This window comes from Solenopsis invicta, chromosome 3 (genome assembly GCF_016802725.1).
Source record: "Solenopsis invicta isolate M01_SB chromosome 3, UNIL_Sinv_3.0, whole genome shotgun sequence".
Taxonomy (NCBI): domain Eukaryota; kingdom Metazoa; phylum Arthropoda; class Insecta; order Hymenoptera; family Formicidae; genus Solenopsis; species Solenopsis invicta.
Window position 1 is genome coordinate 1,652,107 of NC_052666.1, and position 17,842 is coordinate 1,669,948.

At 32.5% G+C, this 17,842-nt stretch overlaps 3 protein-coding genes across 3 annotated transcripts; 1 reads left to right on the plus strand and 2 right to left on the minus strand.

Annotated features, from left to right (window-relative positions):
- Window positions 1–6,545: 6,545 nt before the first annotated feature.
- Window positions 6,546–12,235, minus strand: LOC105199776 (G-protein coupled receptor Mth2). The gene is made up of 5 exons (XM_039446707.1): window positions 12,159–12,235; window positions 10,049–10,127; window positions 9,425–9,603; window positions 9,114–9,279; window positions 6,546–8,886 (listed from the first exon to the last, which is right to left on the minus strand). Exons 1-5 carry the CDS (start codon window positions 12,223–12,225, stop codon window positions 8,481–8,483), a joined length of 897 nt encoding a protein of 298 aa, XP_039302641.1. The 5' UTR covers window positions 12,226–12,235; the 3' UTR covers window positions 6,546–8,480.
- A 195-nt stretch (window positions 12,236–12,430) lies between these two features.
- LOC120357123 (protein GVQW3-like) lies at window positions 12,431–13,480 on the plus strand. The gene has a single exon (XM_039446861.1). It carries the CDS (start codon window positions 12,431–12,433, stop codon window positions 13,478–13,480), a length of 1,050 nt encoding a protein of 349 aa, XP_039302795.1.
- Window positions 13,481–13,482: 2 nt separating this feature from the next.
- LOC113005086 lies at window positions 13,483–17,183 on the minus strand. The gene is made up of 3 exons (XM_026140115.2): window positions 16,476–17,183; window positions 16,313–16,366; window positions 13,483–14,594 (listed from the first exon to the last, which is right to left on the minus strand). Exon 3 carries the CDS (start codon window positions 14,460–14,462, stop codon window positions 13,512–13,514), a length of 951 nt encoding a protein of 316 aa, XP_025995900.1. The 5' UTR covers window positions 14,463–14,594; window positions 16,313–16,366; window positions 16,476–17,183; the 3' UTR covers window positions 13,483–13,511.
- Between the last annotated feature and the right edge of the window lie 659 nt (window positions 17,184–17,842).

Consider the following 17,842-nt stretch of genomic DNA (forward strand, 5'->3'; position numbering starts at 1 on the left):
TCGACATGATAAGTACATAGCGGTTTGTTTCCTTTATTTATTGGATGTAATAAACTCTCTTTTTTACCTCCTTTATCCTTGGCTAGAATACATGGAATACAATTTCGAATGTATCTTTCGACTTTTGCTTCTAAATTGGAAATCCAATATTCGTTCTTCAAAATTTCCGTAGTCTTCTTAACGGCAAAGTGACCCATGTCATGAGCTCTTCTAATTATGTCTTGCGTCATCGAATTAGGTATAACTAGTAACTTCTTACCATCGCGCTCCTTGTAAACGACGTCCCGGATCATACAGAAATCTTTGTACGGCTTGTCTTGTAGTACTGTCGCTAGCGTTTGTAAATATTCGTCATCCCGTTGTGCTCTGGCCACTCGTTGTATTAACTCGTTTTGTGTGAATAGTGCGACCGGGTTACGACTAAGTGCGTCGCAATGCTGCATTCTGCGGCCTGAACGATGTTCCACTGTAAATTGGAAATCTTGCATGTACAGAGCCCATCGTGCTATCTTCGGTATCGGATCCTTTTTATCCATAGTCTTCGCGAAAGCTTGGCAGTCAGTCACCACTTTAAACGGAATGCCTAATAGATAGTGTCGGAATTTTTTAAAGGCCTCGACCACAGCTAGAACTTCCAATTCGTAGCTATGTTTTTTCTTTTCTGCATCAGTCGTTTTCTTGCTCATGAAATGTATGGGATGAAATTGTCCATCAACGTCGTCTTTCTGAAGTAAGACAGCTCCATAGCCCTCACTTGAAGCATCGGTATGTAATTCTGTTTCTTTTTGGTGATCAAAGATTTTCAAAACAGGTTCTGTAGATAATTTTCTCTTTAACTGATTAAACGATGCTTCTTCTTCTGGTCCGAATCGAAACGGCACATCCTTTTTGAGTATCTCAGAGAGAGGTCGTGCTAGTAAGGCATAACCCCTGATGAATTTTCTGAAGTATCCAGATAGTCCCAAAAAACTCTGGATTTGTTTCTTCGTAATAGGTTTTGGGAAGTGCATCACAGCCGCGATCTTCCTTGGTGATGGCTTGATAGCTCCGTTCTTTATCACATGACCTAAATATTCGATATCGTTTTTGAGAAACTGAGATTTCTTCCAATTGAACTGCAGTCCATATTTCGATGCAGTCTCCAATACCATCTTCAATCGTTCTAGCGCTTGTTCCTCGTTTGTGGCAGGTATAATCAGGTCGTCCATATAAGTAAGCACAATATTCTTCTGGATTAACTCTTTGAATACCTCATTAACATAGCGTTGGAATACTGAAGGACTGTTACATATGCCAAATGGACATCGTAGGAATTCGTACTGGCCGTTCGGAACTATGATAGACTTGTATTTCCGGCTTTCTTCTTCGACTGGCACGTGGTGAAATCCATTTTTGAGGTCAAGCGTCGAGTAGATTATTGCTCCCGTCAATTTATCAAATTGATCGTCCACTATAGGCAAAGGATAATGATCTCGCACCATTTTCTTATTTAATGCCCTGAAGTCGCCACATATCCTGATATCTCCCGTCTTCTTTTTGACCAAAACAATCGGACTTGCGTATTCTGACGAGCTCGGCCTCACTATGCCATCCTTTAACCATTGTTTCATTTGCCGATCGACTTCTTGTTGTTCAGGTCGTGATAATCTTCGTGGGCGTTGGTAAATCGGTTGGTCATCCTTGAGTATAATCTTCATTTTGACATTTGTTTCCTTGACATCTGCAGGTTGATAATTATTGACCAAATTGACAATAGTCTCGAAATATCGTTGATTGCCTACATCCAAATTTATCTCATCGTTGTTTAGAGTTATGTAGCACAAAGGATTTTTCTCACTAGCTTCTGATAGTTGACCATCCTTTAGTTCACAGGTGTGCATCTTTTCTTCCTCGATTATTAACTCATCCGTGGCAGCTGGCGTCACCAATTTAATAGTATGTTGATTTATCACTATCGTGTTATTTTGTAACAATGATTGACCGAGAACCACGTCGTACTGTATTGCACTGCTTGGAACTACGTGCATCTCCATTTCGGTCTTGACATCGTCGACATTTACTTTTGCTTGGAATCCGCCCATCGTTTTAACTTCATATTGACCTAGGCCAGTTATTGTTGTCGCTCTTGAATTTAACTTGGGCTTTCCCAATTCGTCGTACTTCTCAAATTTTATCATATTAACTTCGCTGCCCGTGTCGATTAAAGCAATCATGTTATGCCCATTAATGGAAACGTGTTTCTTCATCTCGTGGAAATCCTCTGCTTGTTTAGCCAGATAGGCATTCTTCGTCGTAGTCTCCGCTGACTTATCCGCTTTCTGTTTAGCACTAATTCGTCTGGTCTGTGAGCAATCCGCTGAAATATGCCCAAATTGATCACAATTGAAGCATTTTTTGCCTTTTTCTTTGTCTTGACAACTATCCGACTTATGTCCACTGCGTCCGCAATTGTAGCATCGTTCTTTCTTCATATCAGTCGTGTCCCTCGTCGTTGTTTTAGTGGGCTTTACCTCGTTGACTTTTCTAATCTTTGTTTTATCTTTTGTCGTAATAGATTGACTGGATACGTATTTGGTATACACTCGTAATTTATTCTTCAGTTCATCTAATGTACGAGCACCGTAGAGGACCATCTTGTTAACATCATCGTCGTTTATGCCTCGAATCACGTAATCAATTATTGATTCGTCGGAAATATCTCCGTAACTGGCAATTTCTGTTACAGCATAGAGATATTGCTGTAAACTTTCATTCGATTTTTGTTTTCTTTTGGTTAATTCCTCGTGTAATTCAGCGCTCGTCTTCTTTCTTCGAAACTCGTGTAGCAAAGATTTTTGAAGTTCCGTCCATCTTTCCGTGTGTCGTTGACATCGTAGAAATTTGGCAGCTGTTCCTTTAATCGCTTTGCGACCGAAAACAGCTCTTTCTAACTCGTTAAGATTGGCCATCTGCGCAATATCCTCGAAATCTGACAGCCACTTTTCAATTGGATAATCATCGTCGGCGGTGAATGTAGGTATCAGGGCCTCTACGTCTCGTGGTCGAATATTATTATTCATTCGTGTAATCGTCTCACCGTAATAAGGAATTCGTTGCTCGTTATACTCCTGCTTGTAATCTCGTCGTACATAGTCTTCTCGTCGTTGCTCTTCGTCGTGGTATCCATCGTCATTCACGCGTCGTGCATCGTAAATATGACGTCGGGCATTGAGACGTCTTATATCGTCGTTGAGTCGTCGTATTTCGTCTTCGTAGTACTGCGTACCCTCTTCTGAATGCCGAGAAACTTCTTTTCGTTGTCGTCTCTCCATTTCTCGTTGACGATGATCGTCTTTCTGACATCGTGCGTCGTGTTCGCTATTACTTCGTAACGGAACGAATTGACAAGCTTGCCGCGATGTCCCTTCGTCCCCAGAAAATCGTCGTGAATTTCCTCGTACCTGAACGTTATTGTCTGGCTCTCCTGACAAGTTCGGATTCATCGTGCGTTCCTCTTCACGTCGGTCATTTTCATCGTTAACCTCACCATCGTTTGTGTGAGCATCTTCGTCATCTTCGTCCTCACTTTCGTCGTCTGGCTTGAGCTGATTTAATTTGTTTAATCGAGTGCATAAGCAGTCTGCTAACTTTTCTTTAGATCCTGATTTAGATCCTAGATCGAACTGAAACCATTCGCAAATTTTTACAAGCTCATCGACAGAGAACGTATTGACAATTAAATTTCGCTTAACTTCGTATTCCTCGTCGTTAGCGAACCGGAATCCTTTGAACGCGCGGACGTTTTTACGGTTCGTTTTCGGGTTACCTTCTTGACTGTAGCACAGCAGATGCAGTATATTAATGTCCTTCAGCTTCGTGGTGTAACAGCTCAACCTATCTCGCCAAGCGTCGTCGTCGTTTCCGTCATTTTTCTCACCGTGCCCCTTTTTTCTTATAGGTTAGGTTAACCGTCGTCGTCGTCGTGTATCTTTATATTTATCAACTGCTCGCTCAATCCCAGACGAGCCCCCAATATGTGGGATTGAAGTCACACTGAGTTGAATAGTGGATAAAGATATATTTCAATATAGCGTACATGGAAAGAATTAGACTGATTTAGTTAGAGTCCCGTTCCTCGTGTTCGTGTTCGATCTCTCTATTTCTGTCTCCCTCCTCGTTGCCAGCCGCTGGCTTCGCCTTCGCTCGCCTGCGCCCTCTTTTCCCCTTTCGTCCTGCGACGCGGTACTTCTTAACTCCACATATATATTTCAGATTATAGCTTATGAATAACTAGATTGATTTTTAATTGCAAACAAGCATTTGAAAGCTGAAAATTATACAAAAATTATGAAAAAGAAAAAAAATAAAAAGAGTTCAAATTAAATTTTAATTCAAATTGAACAAGAATGCCTTTTACGGTCGCAGCTAGGTCTTCGTGCTTGTATTTTTTTTGTGTGATTTTATATACTTTCTCAGGTTCAATAAACTGTGCGCCGAATTAATTTTCAGTCATAACACAATTCCAAATTGAACAAGATTAAGTAATAGCCTAACCACTTTTTGTTAGTAGTCGAGTTGGTTAAGACACTCGTACCGGAGATTCGGGAGGTCTCAGGTTTGAACCCTGTCTGAGGTGATATTTGTCGCAATAATGTTTTGCTTTTTCCCACGTTAAATTTAAAAAAGCAAAACATAATTAATTGAAAAAAAAAAAAAAAATATAATAAAAGTTTAATAACAATTAAAATTTAATTTAATGTTTTTTTCAATTTTTTCTTTTTTCATAATTTTTGTATAATTTTTAGTTTACAAATGCTTGTTTGCAATTGGAAATCAATTCAGTCATTCATGACCTATGACCTGAAATATAGAGAAAATAAGGTCCATATACCGATAAATTTCAAAAATTTATTCCCATAGCCATTGTAAACCGCTTTCTATCAGATGGAAATTTTTTTAGATTGTTGTTTTCCTTCAAAATAGAATCGGAAAAAACATATGCGGTTGAAATCTGAGGCGGCTGAATGGAAAGCTTTACTCGTAAGAATAAAAATTTTGTTTGGTTTTAATGTGTTAAAAATAAGGAAGTTTAAAATACTGCTTGTTTGAGATAACGTTAACATTTTTTTAATACAAAGTTGTAGAGCGAGGTCATGATGATCATGAGCAATAGCATGCATTTTATGCAGTCTCGATATTAGAAGAAAATATTAAGTATAGCATATATGTAAGCGTAGAGACCCCTGATAAAAGAATTGACAGAAAACGATAGAAAGTGCCAGAAACCTGATTTAAAAACAATAGTATTCTATCAAAACGATATCAGGTTTCTGGCACTTTCTATCGTTTTTTATCGTTTTTTTGATCAAGAACATGTAGGATTTTCCGCAGTTCTTGTTATCAAAATCAATCGTGTAGCTGAAGTATGAAGTTCTGATAAAAATCAATGCAAAATCAAACTACAATCACATAGAAAATGTTTATGCTACAAGTTGTTTTACAAACAGAGATTAAAATTTAGATTTGATTGTTATTTGTTAATGTTATTTCTTTGCATTTTATGTAAAGATAAATTATTTGGATTATAATTATTGTAGTTAATGTATACGCTGATTCGGGATGTAAGTTCCGGGTTATGTTTTTAAATTTTCTTTGTTAATCGTTTTTTTATATCATTATAATGCAGCGTTATTAATGATATTAGTATTCTTACACACGACATTATTATTTGAGAATATTATTCTCAGTCACACAATAAGAATTGTACACAGTGTAGTTACTCATTTATCTTAATCAGATTTTATCTTAACCGGTTTGTATTGGATAAGCAAAATATGAAAACATTCTCGGTAAGCAAGAAACAATAAATTAACATGACGGAAAATTGATTTTATATGACTTATCAACGTTGTTATAAAATATTGTATAAATGTTTTTAAAACTTTACCAAATAATATGATATATCCTAATATTTAAAAAAATATTTTAATAATATTGTTTCTACATATTTTATAAATGTTGCTTTACAGTGAAATTATAAAACAATATCCAATAAAATCAGCCGATTACTTGATAACGTCTGATAAATGCGTGCTATAATCTTTTATCTTTTCGAATGAATTGCAGTTACCGAAAAATTATTCAACAGTATTTGATAATAAAAAATTAATAAATTTATTACTAAAATTAAATAATTGTTTGCTATTGTTAAAAAAACGCGTCTTGTAATATATTATTTTTACAATATTTTGATTTAGGTTTATACCACTTTACTTACACACACACACACACACACACACACACACACACACACGCACGCACGCACGTACGCACGCACGCACGCACGCACGCACGCACACACACACACACACACACACACACACACACACACACACACACATCTAGTTCCACAAAGTTGTAATTACATTGTAGCTAGGAGAGAAAGACAATTGTCCCACAAGACAAAAGAAAAATATTTAAATGATTTAAATGTTATTTGATGAGAAAAACAAATATTACCTGTATACGATACATGGATACATAATACGTGCGAATGATCTTTCTAGTAAAATTTGAACTTTTCTTTATTATTTAGAAAAACTTTTTTGATCCTGTTTCACATTATGTTTAGTTGATCTTATTTAATAAAACTTTGAAGTAATTATAAGATTTGTACCAGCAGCCAAGTTAATAATACATTATAATTACACTTTTAACAGGAGCATAAGCGAGAAAAGTTTATCACATACTTTTTTCCGGACAAATTATAACAATCTGACTCATATATATGACATTGTTACTTGTAACGATTATGATTGATTTTAAGATGAATATGATAAGAAACAGAATGATAAAGTCATTGCACTGTATTCACTTTCGTTTTCTAACAAAAAATACCGCACAAACTTATTCCGGCAAATGCTAAGACAAGACTACTGGAAAGTGAGTTGTTGATAGCCTTAAGAAAAAATAATTTATCGTACTGGGAATTTACGCACACATAGTGAAAAGACAACCTACTGACAAGTTTTAAAGTCTGTAGTTTGACTAATTTAGATAACATATACATGTGTATATACTTTATGTAACAATATGTAATAGCTTTCATTCCTATATAAAACTTTAATAAAAACACAATAATGTTCTAACATGCAAAATATACATTAGATTTTAATAGAAAAGATTTAATAATATATAAAAATATCGAAAAAAATGCTAGGAAAGCTCGTTGCTTATTGCGTAAATTCATTATGTTCTTGCATCAACGTTTTAAATGCGAAAAATTGTAAACTTTATAATATATAATTACAATTAATTTTTAATTTTTACTTTATAATTATATAAATTACAAATGAGTTTTTCTTATCGCATTAAGATGTCTTTAGATATTTTCAAAGTTTACGTATAAAATTTTGAAGCATTCTGCACTTGTATCTATACAGCACAAAAGCTTGCAGAAATATTGCTGCAACGTTGCAACAGCTTGTGCTGTATAGGTTTCAATTTGACAAATACATTGCACTGTAACATTACTGTAGTTTGTAGTCTCACATTGTAATAATTTGCAGGGTGGATAAGTCAACGTGGTTGCTTACAGTGACATTGTGGAAACATTCATTATTATTATTATTAGATAATGTATGCAATGATAATCATTATTATTATTATATAATGGATTATTACTTAGAATGTGATTTATAACAAGATAACACATTGTATAATCGGAAGACGAAAAGTGATAATATGGCTAACCCAAAAATAAATTTAAAAAATTGGTTTAGTTTAAAAAAAACACAGTATTTTATTACAAAATTATATATCTTCAATTTTCAATTGTTTTGAATTTTCCTTCAGTGTTATTCACAATCAGTATATATTTTAATAAATAAAATAAAGTAATGGTGTTAATTACATAACAGAACATAGTGCAATAATTTTTATTTCTACATGTAAATTTAATTATAATATAATTTTTTAATATGCAGATTATTTCAAATTTTTTAATAAATAAACTTCTAGAATGTATAAAAATAATCAAGAAAGATGATAAAATACTTTTTACAGAATGGCTAAATTCACAATTTTTTTCATCAAAATTTTGGATACAAAAAGATTGTAGATTATAAAGAATAAGTACAAGTTTTTTTTTATTTCTTCTTTAAAAGTTTATCTATTAAATTTAAAGCGTTTTGCAGATTTTTTCACAATGTGTTTCATTGTAAAATACCTCGCACCGTAACATTACCGTAGCTTTATATCATCAATAATATTAATCATTAGTACTATTTCAAAGGACATTTCAACATTGCCGCAAGCTTGTAGCAACATTGCAACTTCCATACAATATTGCAATAATTCAATTTTAAATTTATGCAACGTTTCTGTAATCTTTTGATTCTATGGATTTCTTCTTTGCAACTGGTTTCAGAGTTAAAATTCGCACAATTGTAACAAAACTTTTTTGTTGTTTATTAAGAAGAAAAAGAATAAACATAAAAATTCTACATTTTTTTAATTGTTTTCAGCTCGTATTCTGTATTCCTACATTCTGGTAAAATATTCTCAAGATTCTGCAAGATTGGCTGTTGATTAAATGAATCAATTTGTTGCGAGGACCCCGTTGTCGATGTAGAAGCGACATTAGATGCCGTGCTATCATTGTACGTTAGAATTATACAAAATGGACCACATGTCTGCCCGTCAAATTGTTTTAGTAGCAATTGCTTTATCTTATTCTTACATACAAATATGATGAAAATAATGACACCTTGCAAACTATTTAACATATCTGTAGGATACCAAACGAATGACGGTAAAAAATCGGTGTTTGTCCATGCTATCACCTCTATAACCCAGATTATTCCACCATAAATCATCATCACAAACAACTTTAGGAACATTTTAATCCTGTAAACAAACGTTTTTGTATTAAGAATATTAAGACACTTGAAAACAAATTTTTAATTATCACTTTTACATATTCTTAAGGGAGCATATATTTTTTCTCGGCGAAAAGTTACTGATCTTCGAGAAATTAAAAAAAAAATATAATTAATAAATTTTCATATCTGCAAAAAAAACATGTTTTGTTGATTATTTATCTATAAAGAAATTTGTTTTAAACTAAAACAAACCTGTGCTTGTTTTCGTTATAAGTTTTGTTATCTGAAGTTCTCAAGTGATTGGCTGTACGTATAGTTTGGTGAATAATCGATACAGTTGTAGTGATAAAGAAGCAACTATTACTGATAACAGTAGCAACCATGGGTACGTAAAAATATATCGTTTTTGCCTCAACAGCTGAAAAAAGAATTTTTTTGCATTATGTGCTAATATACATATGCGTGTTTATTATTTTAATTGTAAGTTGTTAAATTTAAACGATGCTTTCAGTTCCGCAAGCATTAGCTAGCATTAGTACAGATCCATTGTCAATGTCACGTACTACTGAACCAAAATTTGTCTATACATATTTTAGGCTTCCAACATTCTGGTATCCCATCAACATTATCCATGGTGGCACAGGTAAGAGTAATGATCAAGGGAATTCCCCACGCATAAATGGAATACATTACAAACTTCTTTTTTGCTTGTTTTATATTTGTTCGACACAAACGGATTTTTCTGTAAAATATGATTTATATTTAGTCATCAATTATTATCTAACATACATAATTAAAAACAAAAATACTTTATCTTTGTAAGCAATGTCTTGGAAAATAATCATAAATACTGATATACATGCGTACATCAAGTATAAATATTTATAATGGATATGTGTTTGTTGATTTTTAAACAAATTATCTTATTTTAAGAATGAGAAAAGATTTTTTTTCACATTTAAAGTTTTTCCCCTGATTCAATTTTATTGTTTGAATGTTTTGTTTCAAGCCGTTTAAAAAATATGAAAGTTAACATTTGCATTTTTAAATAAAACTGAACATTGTAATATTTCTATATAATATTTCAGAAAATAGCGCATGTCTAAAAGATGTCTTTAAGATATCTTTTAAATGTCTTTTAGACGTGTGTATTGTCTGGGATAGAATAAAATTTATATTGTACTTACCTGAATGTCCACCAAATGTCGAAGCATATTACATTTAGCCAGAAAAAACTCGATAAAAAGAAGAAATGAAAAACATAAGCTGAAAAAAATCAAATAAATAATAATATGTTAATCCATAAAAACTATTAGAATATCAATCAGATTTATTGTTAAGTCTGTTATTGTTAATTTAGCATGAGATTTTGTAAAAATTCTTTTTTAAACTTTTCGCATTATGAATTTATAAAAAAAAAAAAAAAAAAAATTTAAGCACACATGGGCAATATTTTAATTAAATACTTGATCATATTATTTTTACGTGCGTGAGTGCGTGTGTAAAATTAAGATTTAAATATCTATTATCTATTCTCAGACTAGAGTCCTATATAAAGAGAGAAGCGACATCGAACCCCCACCACAGCCTTCAGTATCCAATTGAGTCCTCCACCGCCATTTTGGAACCGCTCTAACGTCATCAAACACCATTCGTATCATTCTACAAACAGCTGTGGTCACAATATGACTGCTCGCTTAGCCAATCAAGTATCAATCAGATTACCAATCAGAGCTTCGGACATCAATGTCGCTTCTCTTTTTATATAGGACTCTATCTCAGACAAATAAGCCCTAACGCATCCGACAAATTAATGCACTGCACGTGTGTTGTGAATATATCGTCAATTTTCTTCAGAAAATCAAACATGAAACTTAGTTAGCAATAGAAGGAGAAAGATGCATTATCAATTAGGGTAAAGTCGGTATTTACGCCGCGGGGGGATGTATGCCGCAGCAATCAGAAAAAATAAAAGGAATAATAAAGATAGTTTGCTCACAACCACTTTGTTATGTGCTTTTATGCTATATTAGTATTATATTGTAATTACAGTTCTTTATTGTTAATATTAACGAAAATATCGTAAATTAAATTAATTTTTTCATATAGAAGTAGCGCGATCGTGTATTACCATCTACGTAAAATAATTACTGTAAAAAATATAAAAAGCATAATTATTATTTCATGAGATGTAAATGTAGAGCAATAGTAAAGGATGAAATACAAGCAAGATACAAGTGCATAGCTCTTGTATTCTTTATTTACTTTGATATCTTGTATATTCCACTTATTTAGGATATACGGCCTTTTCAGCGAGCGGGATTTATGTCATAACACAGATCTTGCGTGATTGGAAAGCAGCACTTACCCTATGTTGAGCATTATGTTGAGAACACAATGCGTACATATCTGCACTCTGTTGATGTCTGTGCATATTAATTTCTTCAATATTGCATTATTATTACTTTGTAAACATATTTACTGTGTTTATTCCTTAATAAACTTTGTAAACACATTTTGTAAGTCATTATGTTATTTTATACCATATTTGTAAATGTTATTTGTAAATAATCGTGCCGTGTATCTTACACATCAGTAGTCGTAAATCCCGCCACTTCTTTATATGACAAAAATGCAAGGGTTTTTTTAAGTTTCTTTTTCAAGTATAAGAAAAGAAATATTTCATATTTAAAATTTTTTTATAATAGTAAACAGTATGAAATTTTTATTGGCATAATTTATTTTCCTTAAACACAGTAAATAATACTTGATAAATTAAATTTTTGCTAGCTACGGCGTATGTACCGACTTTACCCTAAAGAAGATTTTATATGATTGTTAAATTACAATTTGTGGAAGCACTTCGTCCTTAGATTGCCGAAATTGAATGCTGCATGCAGAACAGCAAAGTGACAAAATTGTTCTCATTTGTTTATCTGGGTTAATCATGTTTCTAATGATTTAATAATTTTCATTTTACTAAGTTATAAAAAAAAGAAATACAGGATACATTAAGTCTACTAATTGCTATAAGTAAAGGTATTATTACACACACGCGCGCGCGCGCGCGCACGCACTCACACACAGGAATGGAAAGTCGTTGCTTTTCTTTTTCTTTTATTTTTTTATTAATTACAATTTAATAATAACATTACAATTTTCAATGATAACGTTAGTGTTTGGATAGTTAGCGTTATCATTATCAAAAATTGTCATTACCAAATTGCTATTATAAAAAAATAATGTACTTTCCATCCATATACAAATCTACATGTTACTGCATTATGTAGTTTATACCTGTTATAAAGCAACATATTGTGTCATTAACTGCTTGTAATCTAGAAATTTTTGTACCACAAAACATAAATACATACAGGGTTTGTCCGGAAAGTAATAGGACTGATTTTCTTCCGCCGCGACTGTACTTTGGAGCGTGTACGCGCCGACTGGATTCGGTAGAGGGCGTTCCTAGCTAACGAACGAGCGGCTGGTCGGTTGTCTCCGAGCACCTGGAGAGTCAGGACAGGCATTTTCGCGCGACGTGTTTCTGTGAGTGGTGCAAGCCGAAAATGCAGCGTTCGTTAGAGCAGAGGTACGCGATTAAATTCTGTGTGAAACTCGGTAAATCTGCGACAGAGACGTTTGATATGATCAAGCAGGCTTACCCAGATGTTGCTTTAGCAAGAAGTGGTGTGTTTCGGTGGCACCAGGCCTTTTTGGAGGGCCGGGAAGAGGTCGCCGATGAAGACCGTGCTGGAAGACCTTCGACTTCGACAAACACCGACAATGTGACTCGTGTGCGCAAAGTTTTGAACTCAGACCGTCGACTAAGTATTCGTTTAATTGCCCAGATGTTAAATTTACCAAAATCTGTGGTTCATGACATTGTGACGGTGCATTTGAACATGCGCAAGGTGTGCGCGAAGATGGTCCCAAAAGTACTCACTGACGACCAGAAATTGCGGCGAGTGGAAGTGTGCCAAGAAAATTTGAACATGTGTGAAAGTGACCCTCAATTTTTGAATAACGTAATCACAGGTGACGAGTCCTGGATCTTCGAGTATGATCCCGAGACAAAGAGGCAATCTTCCGAGTGGCACACGCCGGCGTCTCCTCGCCCAAAAAAGGGAAGAATGAGCAAATCGAAAGTGGAAACGATGCTCATTGTCTTTTTTGACATCAAAGGCATCGTCCACCATGAATTTGTTCCTCCTGGACAAACCGTCAACGCCAAGTTTTACGTGGAAGTGCTCAAGAGACTCAAACGAAGGGTCAATCGGGTCCGACAAGACATCGCAGCCGACTGGAAGTTGCACCACGACAACGCCCCGGCTCACACCGCCTTTCTTGTGAACAGCTACCTGACCAAGGCCGGCATCCCAACGCTTCCGCAGCCGCCCTACAGCCCAGATGTGGCCCCCCCAGACTTTTTTTTGTTTCCTCGCCTGAAAAGGCCGATGAAAGGCAAGCATTTTGAGACGGCAGAGGGGATACAAGCAGCATGCACCGCGGCTCTCAAGGCTATTCCGGAGAATGCCTACCGTGACGCCTTCAATGCTTGGAAATCGCGCTGGCAGCGCTGCATCGACGCAGAAGGAGCCTATTTTGAAAGTTTTTAAAGAATTGTAACAATTGGCTCAATAAATTTTTTTAAATCGACTCAGTCCTATTACTTTCCGGACAAACCCTGTATGTGACAAATAGTGAGGCAACGTGTGCACGTAATGTATAGCCATGTACGTTCTGAAGTTCTGGCAATACCGTATATACTGTGAACGTCAACAGCAAGAACGGCAAAGACACTAGGAGACACACAGATAGATATACCGGATATTTAGTTTCATTATCATTAGTGCAGACAATCATATAAACAGTGTCATCGCGAAACGCATCCCAAGACATCATGGCCAAGCAGAAGTCTCTTGGCAGTAAAAGAGATTTGTTGGGATATTCGTGCAATTGTTCATCGATGATAGAAACATTGCGAAGGCGGCGTCCAAATCCTCTTTTAAAGCATAGATCTTCAAACATCGTACAAGATATGTCATTATAGTAATCATACCAATCATTCAGTAAATCTGCAACCTTTTCAATTTTATTATAATTGATATTGGTATTGATACTATCAATACACTTGCCGCTTATCGACATATACTGTTCATTAAGACAGCAATATCTTAAGCAACCATCATCATTATGAGGCTTTGCATCACGGTCGAGTTTTTTTAAATCCGGTGGGAAATTTATTACAGACGTCTGATTCTTTTCTTCATAATCTTTCATGATATGTCTGCGAGATTTATATGGTTCCGAATTATCATTCTTTGTCTCGTTCTTTGTAGAATTAATATATGGCTCATATAGCATTTCGTTACTGATAGAATTTTTATGTAAATTACACCGCGTAGAATTGATCTCGACATTAGTATTTTTCAGTTTATGATCGTCTATAATAAGATCGAGTAGTCGTTGGAATGTCGAATTATAGCTCTGCTTTATATTGCCATTCGTGAGAATTTTCGTTGAATTTTCGTGAGACGCCGAGTGCGAAGCAACAAGCAGAAGTACGAAACACCATAGTATCTTACTTGGTATACACATCGTTAAATTATTGATGCGTCGAGACTCAACAAAACTAACTTGACTTTCCTTACTCTTTTATTTTTCCTTGTAAAAAAATGTTTAGCGCGAATTACGAATTATGGAAATAGTTTCATTCTGTAAAGTTTTTATCTGAAAAGCAAATAATATGTACGGTGAAAGAACGACAAAAAAGACTTTTGTTAATTTGTAAAAATAATTAGGAAAAGATAGTGCGTAAATAATCATTGAATTATACGTGAAATCTCAGTATTCGTAATGTGATTATTTTCACGATCTTTGTATTTTATAATATTTTATAATATTTTTATTCTAAATATGCTATTGGGATAGAATAAAGACAAGATAGATGAGAGGTATTAAGAACAAAAAAAATTTTGGTTGATCTTGATATGTTAAGAATAAGAAAAGTACTCCTCATGTCAAATAATATTAACATTTTAACACTTTTTTAGCACAGAATTGTAGACCTAGGTCACAATGATCACGGACAACTGCATGTCTTCTACGCAGTTTCCATGAAGAAGATAATGAAGACATAACATATATGTCTAGCATAGCGATATGTAGAATTTTCCGGGGATCGATTTCTTGTCGATTTCTTGTTGTTGAAGTTGTTCGTATAAAGATATACATAGAGTTTGATAAAAGCAGATATTTTCAAACTACAATTACATAGAAATCTTCTAAGCAGTACATTCTTTACAAACATATACAATAGAGTTCAGATTTGATTGCTGTGTGTTATTTCTGACACTTATATCTTGCTGTTTTATATAAATGTTGTAGTTGAATTATGATTCGCAGTTAATGTATAAACTATTAGACTTGAGTTCCGGGATATAAGTTTTCTTAAAACTCGTTAGTTAAACGTTTCTAATGTCGTTATAATATGGCATTATTTATAGAGATTATTCTCTGTCATGTATTATGAAGTTTAAGCAACGTAATTATTTGCTCATTTAATAATTTAAAACCGGTTTGGTAAACAAGCAACATTTATAAGAAAAACATTCTTCCATTTTTACTGTTGTTATTATGCTAATTTATTTGTGCTAATTTATTATGTGCAAATGCGTGTTTTGGTTAAATAATTTAAAATTATTTAAATAACCATAATTTAATTTTAATTTATATAATAAAAAATAAAATTATATATTTAATCTTTAATTATTTTACATATAAATTTTTATAAATAATTTTCTTAGTAATACTGCTGTTGAGCAAAAACAATTTAAGACGAAAACGATATATTCACATTTTTATTTTTAAATCTTTATTTTATAAAAATGAAAAAATTCAAATAATTTAATTTGATGAAAATTATTCTTTGTTGAAATTAATACGCTAATAAAAATCAAAGTTAAGAAATGAAAAGACTGTATCTTAACTCAAATTATGTTTACAATGACTGACAAAATTCCTTGTAAAAGTTTTTGAATTTATAATTTTGGGGTAATTCTTGCACTACTGATCTGTGCAATCTTAGTTGCATTCCGATATATACTGCCAATACTGAAAATTTGTACTTCACGTTACGTGTACTAGCAATGTTATGTAGTGGCAGTAAATTTCGGAATGTAACCTTATTATCATTATAAAAAATTCTTTTGTTAGAATAAATTATAACTTAGAGGTTGAGGCTACATATAAAGCCAATACTTCATTCTCATTACTGTTTATATCATCTTAAATAATTTAAAAAAGGTAATACTTTTTTATATAAAATAAAAATAAAGATAATGTATATTATAATCTTGATAAAAATAAGATAAAGCTATTTCTTTATCTAAATAATTATTTATATAATTTTAAATAGATAACAGCAAACATTACTTTATAATACATACCAAATCATAGTTACATTGTGGCTAGTAAAGAAAGACAATATATTGTCCTAAAAGCTAAAAGAAATTAAATAATTGAAATGTTATTTGATGAAAAAAACACAAATATTAATGTCTACGATAAACGATACAAGACTTTTATTAGTAAAACTTTCACTTTACTTACCTTATATAGTAAATTTTTTCCATTCTGTTCTATATTACGTAAATTTAGTAAATTATATCACAGTATAAATTATATCACAGTTATACTGTGGAGTATATTTAGTATAATTGGTGCAGAAGATATGCATGAGTCAAGTTATTAATGGCAATATAATTACACATTAGCGTAAGCAAATAAAATTTACTACACATTTTTTTCCAATAAATTGTTAAATAATTTTAAGCTGATTATGAGAACAAATAGGCTAGTAAAGCTAACACTATGTTCAATTCCATCTTCCGACATACGATATAGCCCACGAATGTACTTCGGCAAACGATAAGACGAGACTACTGGATGACGAGTTGTTCATGGCATTAAAAGTGTTAGAAGGTACTTTATTGTATTGGAAATTTACGCATACACAGTGACTTGAGAAGATAAACGTCTAACGAGTTTAAACCGTTAATAGTTTACTACATGATTTTTTTTTACATAATCAGATTTTCCTAATTATTTTGCTTATAAAAACATTCAAACAAAATTATGGGAAACTTAATTCAATTTACAACTCAAATACTTATTCGTAATTCGAATCTTATTTCAAGAATTTAAAATATTTTGGTATAACGTTTAGAACAAAAATTTATATCTTGAAATACGTTTAATTTAATAGTTGTATTTTTAGCTAGTGTATTATACAAATACATGATATTGTAATATAAATTGGGTAACACATTACACAGAAAATAATGAAGTTAGAAAATTATTAATATATGCAATTTTATTAATAAAAATATAATATTTAAAATTTAGTAAAACCTGCATAGAAATAGTAATCTACAATTATATATATTTATTGAAATAAATACATATTGATTTTTTAAATATTGATAACTACAATTAATTTTGAAACAGTATTTTGGCAAAACTATAACAATATCGCGAATCACCTTAATCACAAATATTGTAAAATTAACTTTAGAGTTAATAGAAGTTATTCAATAATTGAAAAAATATTCAAACATTTTGAAATATATTTAATCTATATACATGCTTACAGAAATGCATGATTTATTCCAATTTATAATGTATAGAAATATTGCATTATAAAATATTACATTTAGACGTTTTAAATAAAGATCAAACGATTTTTTTAAATAATTATAAAATACATGTACTTTAAACTTACAAATAGGTTTGTCTAATTGTTGATAAATATTATTTAGAAATTTAATTTCGACTAAACTGATAGTTGTGATGTACTCATATTATATTATCGTAATTAGTGAAGTTTTTGTCAATTCATGATGCCATTATTGTACCAATATTTTTACAACATACACTTATGTAAGATTGTATATACTAAGAGAAATACATTTTTTAAT

Coding starts and splice junctions, on each gene's coding strand:
- LOC105199776 (XM_039446707.1), bottom strand. CDS start 12,225: ATGTTTTGTGGTACAAAAATTTCTAGATTACAAGCAGTTAATGACACA. Junction 10,128..12,158: donor AATATGTTGCTTTATAACAG/GTATAAACTACA, acceptor GATTTTTTTCAG/CTTATGTTTTTCATTTCTTC. Junction 8,887..9,113: donor TATAACGAAAACAAGCACAG/GTTTGTTTTAGT, acceptor GTTTGTTTACAG/GATTAAAATGTTCCTAAAGT.
- LOC120357123 (XM_039446861.1), top strand. CDS start 12,431: ATGCAGCGTTCGTTAGAGCAGAGGTACGCGATTAAATTCTGTGTGAAA.
- LOC113005086 (XM_026140115.2), bottom strand. CDS start 14,462: ATGTGTATACCAAGTAAGATACTATGGTGTTTCGTACTTCTGCTTGTT.